Source organism: Ictalurus furcatus, chromosome 5, assembly GCF_023375685.1.
Source record: "Ictalurus furcatus strain D&B chromosome 5, Billie_1.0, whole genome shotgun sequence".
NCBI lineage: Eukaryota > Metazoa > Chordata > Actinopteri > Siluriformes > Ictaluridae > Ictalurus > Ictalurus furcatus.
Genome location: NC_071259.1, coordinates 17955456 through 17968807, shown reverse-complemented (window position 1 = coordinate 17968807; position 13352 = coordinate 17955456). Strand labels below are relative to the sequence as shown.

General features: G+C 40.1%; 1 protein-coding gene across 4 annotated transcripts in view; it reads left to right on the top strand.

Annotated features, from left to right (window-relative positions):
- The first annotated feature begins 761 nt into the window (after window positions 1-761).
- dmxl1 (Dmx-like 1) overlaps window positions 762-13352 on the top strand; it is a 41246-nt gene continuing 28655 nt past the window's right edge. For 3 of the 4 annotated variants that reach the window (XM_053624982.1, XM_053624983.1, XM_053624980.1), the window contains exons 1-10: window positions 762-895; window positions 3066-3263; window positions 4572-4694; window positions 6396-6470; window positions 6557-6635; window positions 6732-6855; window positions 6978-7044; window positions 7152-7330; window positions 10978-11176; window positions 11909-12068. In XM_053624982.1, coding sequence (XP_053480957.1) covers window positions 3177-3263; window positions 4572-4694; window positions 6396-6470; window positions 6557-6635; window positions 6732-6855; window positions 6978-7044; window positions 7152-7330; window positions 10978-11176; window positions 11909-12068 — 1093 coding nt within the window. In that variant the 5' untranslated portion in view covers window positions 762-895; window positions 3066-3176. Of the gene's footprint in view, window positions 896-940; window positions 1230-3065; window positions 3264-4571; window positions 4695-6395; window positions 6471-6556; window positions 6636-6731; window positions 6856-6977; window positions 7045-7151; window positions 7331-10977; window positions 11177-11908; window positions 12069-13352 lie in introns of those variants that run through there. The other variant, XM_053624981.1, reaches the window with a different exon arrangement.

Below are 13352 nucleotides of genomic sequence, written 5' to 3'. Positions count from 1 at the left end.
GTGAGCATAGGGCACAAGGCAGGTTACACCATGGACAAGGTGCAAATCCATCGCAGTGCACAGTCACACACACATATACACACCCATTCATACACTACGAACACTTTGGACTGTCAATCAGCCTACCATGCATGTCTTTAGACTGGGGGAGAAAACCAGAGTACCCGGAGGAAACTCCCACAGCACGGGGAGAACATGCAAACTCCGCACACACAGGCCAAAGGCTGGAATCGAACCACCAACCCTGGCAGTGTGAGGTGAACATGTCGTGCACCCTATAGCAAGTGTTTACTCTGAGACAGTCTGTTCCTATTTCTTTTGCTCACCTAAAAATTAGGTGGTCTGGCATCAATGGTGCCATGTTTTAAGTTGTTTAACACATCTAGATGTAAATATTAGGAACTGAAAGCTGAAATTGTGATCTATTGTCTCATTGATCTCAAACCCAGATGTTTTCAACGTGTAGCCAAAAACACAAAAACAAAGACTTGGCCTTGCTGTTCCAATATTTTCGGAGGGGACTGTACAGAAACTCAGAGGAATTTATTCTCCTTTGTCACATGATATCATCCGAAATGAGTATGTGGACAACAAGAACAGTTGTAGAAGAATTACTTCCTTGTTCAATCTCCCTTTAAAAAAAAAAAAAAAGACATGCACGAAACCACGGCTAAAGTGTTCAGCGCGCACTCGGTAGCTCGTCCATGCACTACGTTCAGGAACTACAGCGACCACAATGCACCGCGCTGGAAAGCCCTTACCAAACATTTTGTCCACAAGTGGAGCTCAGCTTCTACACTAACGCGAATAAGCGAGTATGGCAGTCCTATAATGGGGGGGGGGGGAGAAATGTATTCCTGTTAAACATGATCTGTTTTTCCAGAGAACTCATGAGGTAGGACCTGTGTGGTAACTTCTAAACATCTTTACACCAGTGTAACGCTTTGTGAGGAGCTTGATAACGTCATCTACTGTATGGTTCGCAGCAAAGTGTGTTTTTGGTCAGAAGTGTGTGGTGCTAACGTTAGCAACACACCATGATAACATTTCCACAAGCGGCTCAGGTGAATGCTAGCAGGACACCGCAGAACCGGGCTTCAGGCTGGGTTATAGCACTGTGTGTAGTGTTCCTGAACTCGCGGAGTTAGCTCTGAAACAACACAGTAGTTCTGTAGAAACTAGTAGCTGACATACTTCAACCGGCTAACTCTCTACCTTAAAGCAAACCAGTGAGTACTGTGTAAATTACACACACGGCCGCATTAGCTGTTGTTGATAAGCTCGGCAGTTATATAGTCGCTAGCCGGTATTCACTCAGATAGTTAGCACTACATGTCTATTCATGATGCGTAGACATTGACAGCTAGCTTGCCTTAGCGCACTAGCCTGCTAGCTAGTTAGTTAACAGCTCATTAATTTAGTGAGAAATTGACAAATGCTTTTTTTTTATAAATAGTTTTTGTGAAGTTAGCTAATGCTTGTGTCGCTAACAGTTAACCAGAGCAATGGGGCGTTTTATTATGCGTTGCATTGAGCATTTCAGGATAGATGATTTAGCGGTTATGCTACAACAGTCAGAACCTCCACGTATTGGTCACGTGATCACGTGAGGCAGCGCGCGGAACTTCCCTTGCGGCCAGTTGAAAGGCTGTGTTTTAAATGTCTTCCTTCTCACTATATATGCAGGATAGGAAGTAATACGTGCTATATGTCGGCTAGGGCACTGCGTGTTTTATGTGTATCCTCTCGGGACTGAGCCATAATACATAAAACATATGTGTTTTATTTGAGCTGGTCTGGTAACTCTGGTGTATTGCAGAAGTGTTTGTATTAAAGAAAACCTCCAGCGTGAAACGTTTTAAATAAGTTTATATTGAAGTATTTGTGATTTGATTAGCGATTTTGGTACTAATTTGTTTGTTTGGTGCTGTATTTTAAAAAAATATTTAACTCCTTTGAGAGTTAGTGGTTGTGCGCCACGATGATGTGATAGGGGGTTATTTCTGGCACAGTTACACCAGCGTTAATCTCAAACAAAAGAAACAACAGTCAGGTTTCACTGCTAGGTCCTAAAAAAAAAAACAGGAGCAAGTGTGGCATGTCACACTTATTTATAGTGAGAAAAAAGTTGAAGTTTGGAACCTGCTCTGTTTTGAGCACAGTGTAGAGGTGAGGTGGCGAGAGAGAGCGAAAGGAGTAAAGCGCTGCTGCATCGCTCTCTTTAGGTAAAAATGAAGCTAAACCTTTCTGGTACCACGATCAGTAGGTAGGAAAATGGCATTGTGGGTAAGGTCAGAAACGGTTCATCAAAATGGTAATGTTAAAGTTTACACTAAAAAAAGGGAAAAAAAGTCAACTCTGAATTTCATTGTAAATTCAATCTTGGATTCTAGTGAAGATCACATGTTAATTCTGAAGATCGATAAGCAGGAGTTCTCAGTGGTTTTTTTTTTTTTTTTGGTTGTTTTTTTTTTGCGGCCAAAAATACTTGACACAAATGCTGCGGCATTTTGCGATGCATTTTGTGGAGTTGCAATTGTTAATTTTTTTTAACGGAAAACTACTTGAATTGACAAAATTGCAATTGCATGAAATAGTTTTGCGCGGTCTTTCGCAGCGATGTTTGGTAAATGAGACCTTTTAGCTGTACTCATGTTCAACACACGTGAATCGAAGAGGTCTCTGGCCGAACGCGCGTTACGATGTCGGGTCTCGGCCCAAATCTGCTCAAAATCCACGGTAATTTAGAAATGCGAACTCCTCCGAATATCAGTTTTCTTGATCATGTTCGTTTCTGCGATCGTGAAATCCTGGAGGGATTGGATATGCAAGTTGTTCATAGTGTATTTTTCCTTTAAATTTCGAGCAGGCAGTTTAGCAACGATTATAGTGGCTTCTAAGTTTCACAAATGGTGGTATTAATGCATTTATCTCAAACATTTATAATTAAAAGGTATCAGTGCTGAAGCATGCATTTTACCAGGATAACAGATTTTAAAAAAGATTTATGTATTGTTGCTTTGTCTCCTCTGACTGTTTATTGATCCTTGCATTTTATCTTGTAGGTGAATATCAGTGACCAACATGTGGGCGTTACAGTGTTCATGACACTGCATGGGTTTCTGTAGAGTATCAGATGTTCTGAGGATGGAAATTGAAGTTTAGGTGCGCTGAGAATGAATCTACACCAAGTACTCACAGGGGCCGTCAACCCCGGAGACAATTGTTTCTCTGTAGGAAGCATAAACAACATGCCGTTCACGGTAAGAAAGCCACACGCCTCGCGAAAAAATGCACCCATGAGTCCAGAATCATTGGACATGACTCCATTCCCATTATTCACTCTTTGAGCTGTGTTAAGTTGCCTGCATGGATGGAAATCATGTTTACACGGACAGCAATAATCCGATATTAACCTGATTAAGACAATACTCTGATTAAGAAAATAGCATGTAAACAGCGATTATTGATTATGTTAATCCAGCTAAAGTCATACTCGAAGTAAACACAAATGGAATTGAGACATGGAGTATTCCTCTTTTAGTCGCATTATCGAAGTGTATTACAGACATGTACACACCTTAATCACACTATTAATGTCGTGTGGGAGTTTTCACTGCATTTTGTGACAGGACACGTACACACACGGCAGCGCTCTACCGTTTTACGGCAAACAGAAGAGCACGGCTGAATCCGAAACCACGTACTTACCTACCACAGTATATAATATGAGAAATACATGTATTTCAGCTGCTATATAGTAGGTAAGTACACGGTTTCGGACACAGCCCATGGCTTCAAACAGCTGTCTGTTTGCACGTATAGCATGACAAATAATTAGCTGCACTTGAAGCTTTCATAAAATTAAAAATGAAACACTCAAAACCGTATACAGTACCATAACAAATACGAACTGTATGTTGATATGTGAAATTCTGGAGGGAATGTCAGACGTAATGACGTGTGCTGTTAATCGATCTATGTTCTATAGCATGTAAAACGGGAACATGAAAGGAGTATTCTAAAAGCAACTCATGTATACACCTTAATCACAATATTGTCTTATTCAGAATAAGGTCAATAATTAGATTACTGCTGTCCATGTAAATGTAGTCAGTGTCAACCACATTGTATTTACTTCTGCTTTTTAGGATGTCTGAAAGGGACAAGCTGGAAACTGCCTTCACAATACACTGATGTTGGCTCATAATAGTTTTTTGTTTCTCTGCCAGTTTTAGTGATGCAATGGTGAAATGTACAGAAAGATTCATAATGGTCATTTGCGGTTATTTGACCAAAAAGTTTTCAAACCCCTGATATAAGCAGTGATGAGATATGCCTAAATATGCTGGAATGGATAAAATGAGAAGAAATATGAAAATAAATTGTAAATGATGAATAGAGGAATAATACAATACAATACACTTTTTTTAAAATAATAATTTTAAAAATAGTTTTCACTCACTAATCAGTTTTTTTTTGTTTTGATCATTGATAACATGTAGTTTTGCAATAAATGTGTGCTTTTGTGCTTGAAGTACATATTTATGTCGTATTGGTTTGTATGGTAGGCCTATGCCTCTGGCTGTGACATTGTAATCTTGGGAAGTGACTTTGAGAGGCTTCAGATCATCCCAGGTGCCAAGCATGGGAACATCCAAGTTGCGTGTGTGGACTGTTCTCAACAAGGACAGGTAAGAGTTATGGGTTTTCCTGTGTCTCATCTTTTCTTCCAGTTTGATATTTGCGAACTGAAGCCACAAATGTCAGGGTTTATTTTTGTCAGTGTATAATTTCTGAAAAGAAAAATAATACTGTGCATGCTTTAACTTCTTATAGTTTTTAGCTCTGATTTGCACCGTATGATTTCTGGCCCAGTTTTGCTGTTGCAGACAAAAACAATTGCATCATAAAAGAATTCTTTGGCCGTGAGTTGAGATCGCAGGTCTATCATTAGAGGATCGTCATCGTGTAATCTGACTTTGACAATACGTTATCTCATAGAATTCATCAGATTTTCACATGAACACACAGACTTCCGCCAAGATTTTATTGGGATCATCTCGTGCAGTGTGACAAGTAACAATCTTAAAAGACCACCATAATCACACATTAGAAAGCAGGCTTAATATATGGGAAATTATTAAAAAGGGCATTTGATCTCATTTTAATCACAGTGGAAGCAAGCAATCACACCTGAAATTAGATTAGATTAGTCTCAACTTTATTGTTACTGTGCAGAGTATAAATAAAGAGCCAATGAAATAATGTAGTTAGCATCTAACCAGAAGTGCAAAATATTTATATATTTTTTGTAAATAAAATGTTAGTTTTCTAATGAAAGAAACAAATATTTTGGCACAATTATATTTTTGTCTACATCACCAATTTCAAACATTTAATCATACACCTTCAGATCAAAAGATTTTTAAGATCGTGAGAAACATTTCAGTCAAGCGTCTCCAAACTTTTGCAAAGGTATGAGGTAGAGAAAGTAGAGACCAGCTCAGTGCAAATGACAAGGGGTAGTTTTCAGTCAGTAATGTGCAAAAAGGCAAGGTTGAGAATGAGGTTTATGGGCAAGTTACCATGGTAGTGCAAATGACCAGAGGTTCAGAATTGGGGTGTACAATTCAGTGACTGAGTTCAGAATGAGGTCAACATAGTCGTGTACACTTCAGCGCCAGAGTTCACAAGGTTGACATGGCGCGACTGTCTGTCTGTAGCTAAACTGTGCGGAATTCAATTCCTCCAAATTGAACTGTTTTATAAATCAAACCGTTCATAGCAGCTTACTTGTGGTTTGACTGCAGATGATCACATGTCTGATATCACGTTCTTCCATCAAAACAGGAAGTGTACATTGTCTAATAACTGACAGTAGGTGTAACGCTTTGTGCAGATCTTTCATCCAAGCAAAAAGATTATACTCCGATATTGCACACATTTATTGAAATATTGTTGGAAGGTTTATCTGCAGGTGCATGTTACAACTTTAGGTGGAGTTACTGATCGACTGATGATAAATGGATGATGCACCATTATGGCTTAGAGTAGACATAAGCCAAATATGTCTCTGTGCTTAAGAGACGTGTGACTCATTCTAGCATGATGATTAGCTAAGAAGTATCATATATACACTTAGGCTTGGTTATGGACCTGTTTTGCAACATTCAGGATAATGTAGAAGACAGTTACAGGTCTGAGCCAAACAAAGAGGATCAGCTATTAACAACACCCATTTTCCATCAAGCAACAAAAGCTGTATGTCAGCACTTAGATTTTTTTTCTTTTACCCGTGTACATGTCTTAAAACCCCAGAATTTGCAGAGATCAAAGCTGTGTAAATGTTTGTTGTTATTGAAAGTGCGACCATTTCATCTTGTCATCCACAGATTGCTGCATCCTATGGAAACATTGTTTGCATATTCGAGCCTGTGCTGATGAGCCCAAAGGAAAAGATGCTGATGGTGAGCTTATTTATCACCACCAGAATCCCAGTTATATTACTTACTAGTATTGTATCATCTTAATCGCATACTGTGTATCTCAACAGAAACTGAACTACCACTGGCAAAAAACAGGCCAGTTTGTTTTGCAGTCTATAGCACACAACATTGCCTGGAGCCCCACAGGTACATGAGTATCTATATAAGTTAATCAGATCAGTGCTTGCTCCTAAGGTTGTGTCCATTTCTGCAACTCTCTGTTACCTGATTGTTTGTGTGTAGGATCTAGCCTTTTGACTGGATCAAGCTGCCTACAGTTATGGTCCAGTGTGAATTTCTGTGCTGGTGCTGAAGAGGAGATGGGTAGTGACCCTCTGTCTTCTTGGAGGTGTATATGGCTGTGCAAGTAAGATTTTTTTATGAGTCAAGGCACTTGAAATTTGCACATGATCACGCTGAGATCTAATTTGCTTTGTGTCTGTAATCGTGGCGCTACTACGGTTCATTTTGTTCCTATTTTCCACACAGGACTGCCTCACCCGTCCACCTAATTAAGTTTAGTCCAGATGGAGAGTTTTTTGCCACGGCAGGGCAGGTTTGTATACATTTCAGCACTAGTTTATGTTTATAACTGATTTGCGGCTTTAAATACAACACATCTTGTTTGTGTTGAAATATAAGTGCGGTCATGTGTGATCTCAGGATGACTGTTTGGTTAAAGTGTGGTACAGCACGAGCAAGTGGCAGTCTGATGCCACAAAGCTGTTCACTCCACCTGAACTCAACTCTCAAGGGAAGCCGGACTTCTCCTTCATCTATTTAGCTCATCCACGCTCGGTCACTGGCTTCTCCTGGAGGAAAACCAGCAAGTACACACCCAGGTGAGGCCAACAAAGGTTTCCAATACCTGAAGAGACAACTGCAGTAGGCATATGATGGTGTGTTTTGAATGAGGAAATCTGAGATAGTTATGCCATGTTATAGAAAAGAAACCTAACCAACATGCAAACAATCTGCAAATGTTCTTAAGTATCTTATTAAAAGCTCCATGTTAATATCTCCAAATTACGAGTCCATATTAATAATAATAATTTAAAAAAGGTAAAAATATATCAATAAAACGGTCCATGTTAATAACTCCAAATTATCGCCTTCGAGGAAATCTATCTGATCTTTACTCTGTTTTACTGCATGTATTGCTAAACATGATGTCGAATTAATGTGTGACAAATCTGGACCTGAAAGCATGAAAGCAATCATTTCATCATTATTTTGGTGGTGCATGATAAATGATGTTTTATAGTATGTGTTGCAGTTTACAATGCATAACAATGTAACACTGTAAGGAGAACACACAAATTACTTTTGTGTTTGAAAACACTATTTGAAAACCAGACAAGCTAATTTCTTAACAGCGTCCTGTATACTGGTATACAGGTATACTGGTATACACTGGTATACAGCTCACCAGTGTTAAGCTGTACTTGTTTAGCCGGAGACTTAATTCCAAAACCTAATACGTCTGATGTTGCCAGATTTTCTTTGAGTAGAGGGCCCTGAGATGGAGTTTCTCAATATCGTCCAGACCAGGGGTGCCCGATACGTCGATCGCGATCGACCGGTGGATCGCGAAGGAAGTGCGGGTAGATCGCCATTCAAAAAAAAAAATAGATGTTAGCGTTGACGTACAGGACAGCCAGTCTGAGATCTCATCTTTTCTCTCACCACGCGTGTGCGATCAAACGCGCCAGTTACTGCTAAAAGCTAGCGAGCGAAATCACTGAGTTAACTTTCCAATTTATTCCTACTGAAGAAAGGGTACAAAATGAGTGAGGTAGCGGGATCAAGCAAGAAACCGAAGACTTATCACTTCCATGCGGAATGGGAGGATGATTTTTTTTTTTTTTTGTTCACGATGTCATATTCGAAGTGCGTTTCGAAGATCTGCCAAGCTACCATTGCTATTCCGGAAAAAGGGAAATGTGGAGCGGCACTTTAGGACTGTTCATAAAAACTATGACACTGACTTCCCTCCGAAAAGCGAGCTGAGAAATAGAAAGGTGAAGGAACTAAAATCGCAGTTGTCTGGACAGCAGTCATTTTTCTCACGACTGACTTCAAATGCTATGGCAGCCACCGAAGCATCGCGTGAGTCACTCCATCATTAAACACAAGAAGTCGTTCCAAGACGGAGAGATGATAAAAGACGCATTCGTAGACGCAGCTGACTCGTTGTTTTGGGACTTTAAAAACAAAACCGAAATATTATCTTCAATCAAAGCTCTCCAGCTATCAAGAAGTACAGTTACACGGCGCTGTGAAGTCATGGCCGAGGATTTGACACAACAGCTTTGGAAGGACATCACAGATTGCGAGTGTTTCTCACTGCAATTGGACGAGTCTACGGACGTAAGTGATACAGCCTAGTTGTGCGTTTTTATTCAGATGGTGTTTACAGATATGACTGCAAAAGAAGAGCTGTTAACAATACTGCCCAAGAAAGAACACATGCGGGGAGAGGACATTTTTCAGTCTTTTAAAGACTTCATTGACAAAACCCAGCTCCCAGTGTGCAAATTGATATCAGTCACCACGGATGGTGCGCCTGCAATGGTTGGCAGCGCAAATGGATTCATTGCCAAGTGCATTGAAAATGATGCTTTCCCTGACTTCCTTAATTACCACAGCATAATACACCAACAAGCCTTATGCGCAAAAACGCTAAACATGAAAGAGATCATGGATGTGGCAACAAAGATCGCTTGTTCTATACGTGCTAGATCACTTCAAAGACTGCTGTTCCGTGAGCATCTGGAGAAGGCAGACTGCGACCACTCTGAGCTCCTGCTACACACTGACGTGAGATGGCTTAGTAGGGATACATTCCCGCAGAGATTTCGAGAGCTCTGTCCAGAGATAAGGGAGTTTCTTTTTGCTGTTAAACATGCAGAATACACCCAACTCAATGATGATCAGTGGCTGCTGGACTTGGTTTTTAACCGATCTGACCAACATGTTAAATGAGCTTAATTTGGAGCTGCAAGGAAAAGACAAAACCATGGTCAATATGATCAGCGCAGTTAATGCCTTTAAACAGAAAATGCAACTTCTGTCCTCAAAGCTGCAGTGCCATGATTTTGGGAACTTCCAAAACCTTGGGTCAGATCTGGAGACGCAGCGGAAGGCTTGTGTGCAATTTAACATTGCACGCTACACGGAGCAGATTGACAGCTGTCGGTCAGAGTTTGACAGACGCTTTCAAGACTTTGCTTTACTGGAGCCAGTCGCTACATTCATGTGCTACCCATTTAGGGACAATGTTGAAGTTGATTCACTCGCATTGAAAATTGCAACGCTGTTTCACCTGAACTCGTCTGAAGTGGAGGATGAGATTTTGAAACTACAGACCGTCATTCAGCTGAAGTCTAGGGCTCATGGACAGTTTTGGAACTTACTCACAGGGGAAAAGTAACCAAACATGAGGAAATGTGCAACCTCCTTGACTGTATTATTTGGCTCTATTTATTTATGTGAGTCAGCCTTTACCCACATGAAGATTATTAAGTCCAAATACCGTTCCACAATGACTGATCATCATTTGGAGGCCTGCTTGAGGCTGGCTAACAGCAGCCACTGTCCGGACTGTGCAACCCTGGCTGATTCTATTCAGTGTAAGTCATCAGAGTAAGGTAATGACCAAAAATGTACTGAATTGTAGTGTGCCATAAGGGCTCATGCAGTTATGCAAGGTACATGAACATATTTTGTGAGTGTATATATATTTGAAGTATACTCAGTGTATGTGTGTGTGTGTGTGTGTGTGTGTATATATATATATATATATATATATATATATATATATATATATATATATATATATATATATATATATATATATATATAAATAAAATTAATAAAAATATAAATAAGTATGTTTCGCATTTTTAGTGTAGGTAGATCTCTTTGACTGGTTATGTTAAAAGTAGCTCGCAAGTCAAAAAAGTGTGGGCACCCATGGTTCAGACTATAAAAAAAATTTTTTTAATTACATTTTTAATAAAATGCTGTCAAATGTCATATGATGTAACAAAAAGCAAGACACAATTTAAAAAAAAAAAGACTAATGTCATGATGATTGAATGAAATATTGAAATGATCTAATGGAAGTATATTGGGTTGTAAAGCCAATGTACTAAACATGACGTATTGTGGTGACATCAAACTGTCTGTCATTGGCGCTGAATTTAATACTGCTCCTTGCTCGAACAAATATTTAAAAAAAAAAAAAAAAGGTGCTTAGGACAAAATTGTGTGTAACTGAAGTGCCTGGTTTAGGCAAGCTCTACCTTTTGCGTGCTGATTTCCTGCACAACTGTGTGAATACTAATTAGGTCTATAGTTGTATCTAAAGACTGAATATGCATGAAAGTTTTTGGGATTAACGTTACCATGGGTCCGATATTATCCAACTCAAGTCTGTTACACAAGCAAGTCATTGTCACTTAAACAGTGTCTTCTCTGCTTCCAGAGGTGCTGTGTGTAGTGTGTTACTGACCTGCTGTAAAGACAGTGTGTGTCGGCTGTGGGCTGAAACACTGCTGCCCAGCGACTGCCTGCTCTCTGGACTAAGACAAAATCACAGCAGCAGCACCAATGATGCAGTCAAATCCAGTAACATAAAAAAGGCTCATTACAATAACAAAGGCCAAAATCGAAACCTGCCCGAGGTGAGTGACAGTTCCACCATGATGAAAGAAACCTGTGTAGAGGATTGGATGTATGTGGCCGATCTAAACACATTATGAAGTGGACTTTCAGAAACACAGCGCAGTTTGTTTCATGCCCTTTCATGTCTGCAGCCTTCTGATGCACTTTCATACTTCCATTGCAGACATCACACCTTTATATCAGAACGTTGTATTGCAAAAATTTTAAAGGGAAAAGTGGAAGGATGGATTTAAAAAGATCACAATAAAAGGATAAAAGTGAAATTCATAAAATTCCACAGTTTCTGGCTTGAAATACAAGTGTTCAGCAATGCAAACATGAAATGACATTCACATAATACAAATGATTTAATAATCATGTACTGAATTGTGAGTATATTAGATACACACACTGAACCTTATAGCTACACTCATTGGCCATTTTATTAGGTCCGACTAGGCATACAATTGTATAACTGTTGCTATGCTCATCAGCCCCTAATCCCCTGTTTAACCTGTTCGTCAGTGGAAAGGGACCATCATTGGAATTGGTGTGGTGGTCTGTGTGTATTATGCGTGGTACACTGTTGATACACCCATTAAAATGGCAACTGGCTGTATATTGATATGACTAGTAATTAAGTAATGAATGGTTTTCCTTAAATCATTTCTTGTTATAAATTAAGTAGAGGCAAACGGGAATCTTTGTAGCAAATCTTTTAAGTTGTAACCCTTTCTCTATATGGCGCCTAGATGAGCCTGGCAGAGTTGAATCGGGGACCAGTCAGAGGTATGGCTCACGCAAGGCCTCTCCCTCAGCAGCAGAATAAGCATTACACCCACAGAGCCACCATCGCTCACACCAATGCACTGTGCCACTTTCATATTGCTGCTAGCATCAACCCAGCCACAGGTAATCTCTTCTCCATCCACTTTTCTGTACACACAGATTTGGTTAATTTGACATTGAACCTGTCCATCTACACAGCCTGTCGTTTACATAACAATGTTTATTTCTGTTCCTCTGTTCTGTTTGGGCGAGTATGCTTTTTGACAAACGCCGGAAAGGTTATGCAAGTGTGTGGGAGGAACTTGCTTGTCATGTTTAAGATGTGTTTTTTTTCCACTGTAACCACACAGACTTTCAGTGGCAGCTGACTGTAAGCACTGAGAATGATCAAAGGTTTTTGCTGTGTTTACAATCACAATAGAGTGCAACAGAAAAAAAGTTACTAGATCAGTCCCACCTTTGTTGACTCATATAATTATATACACTCATTGAGCACTTTATTAGGAACACCCGTGCACCTAATCATTCACGCATTTATCCAATCAGCCAATCATGTGGCAGCAGTTCAATGCATAATGCAGCTTCAGATAATGTTCACATCGACCAGCAGAATGGGGTTGGGGCGGGGGGGTGAATGTGATCTCAGTGAATCTCACTGTGGCATGATTGTTAGTGACGGACAGTCTGGTTTGTGTGTTTCTATAACTGCTGATCTCCTGGGATTTTCACACACGGCTGTCTCTAGAGTTTACTCAGAATGGCACAGTAAAGAAAAATAATCCAGTGAGCATCAGTTCTGCGGACAGAAAAGCCTTGTTAATGAGAGAGGCCAACAGAGAATGGCCAGAATGGTTCGAGCTGACAGAAAGGCTACAGTAACTCCAATAACCACTCTGAACAATTGTGGTGAGCAGAAAAGCATCTCAGAAGGCACAACACTTCAAACCTTGAGGCGGATGCAGTACAGCAGCAGAAGACCACATCAGGTTCCACTCCTGTCAGTCAAGAACAGAAAGCTGAGGTTGCAGTGGGTACACTCTCACCAAAACTGGACAGTTGAAAACTGTTAAAAACGTAGCCTGCTCTGATGAATCTCCATTTCTGCTGAGGCACACAGATGGTAGGATCACTATGATCAGAATTTGGCTCCAACAGCATGAATCCATGGACCTAATCTGCCATGTGTCAACTGTCCAGGCAGGTGGAGGTGGTGTAATGGTGTGGGAAATGTTTTCTTTGTACACTTTGGGCCCGTTAATACCAATCAATCTTCGCTCGAATGCCATAGACTATTTCTCTATTGTTGCTGTCCATGTGCATCCCTTCATGGCCACAATTTGCATATCTTCAAGTGGCTAATTCCAGCCTGATAATGCAGCACGTCACAAAAAAAAGTCATCTCATTCA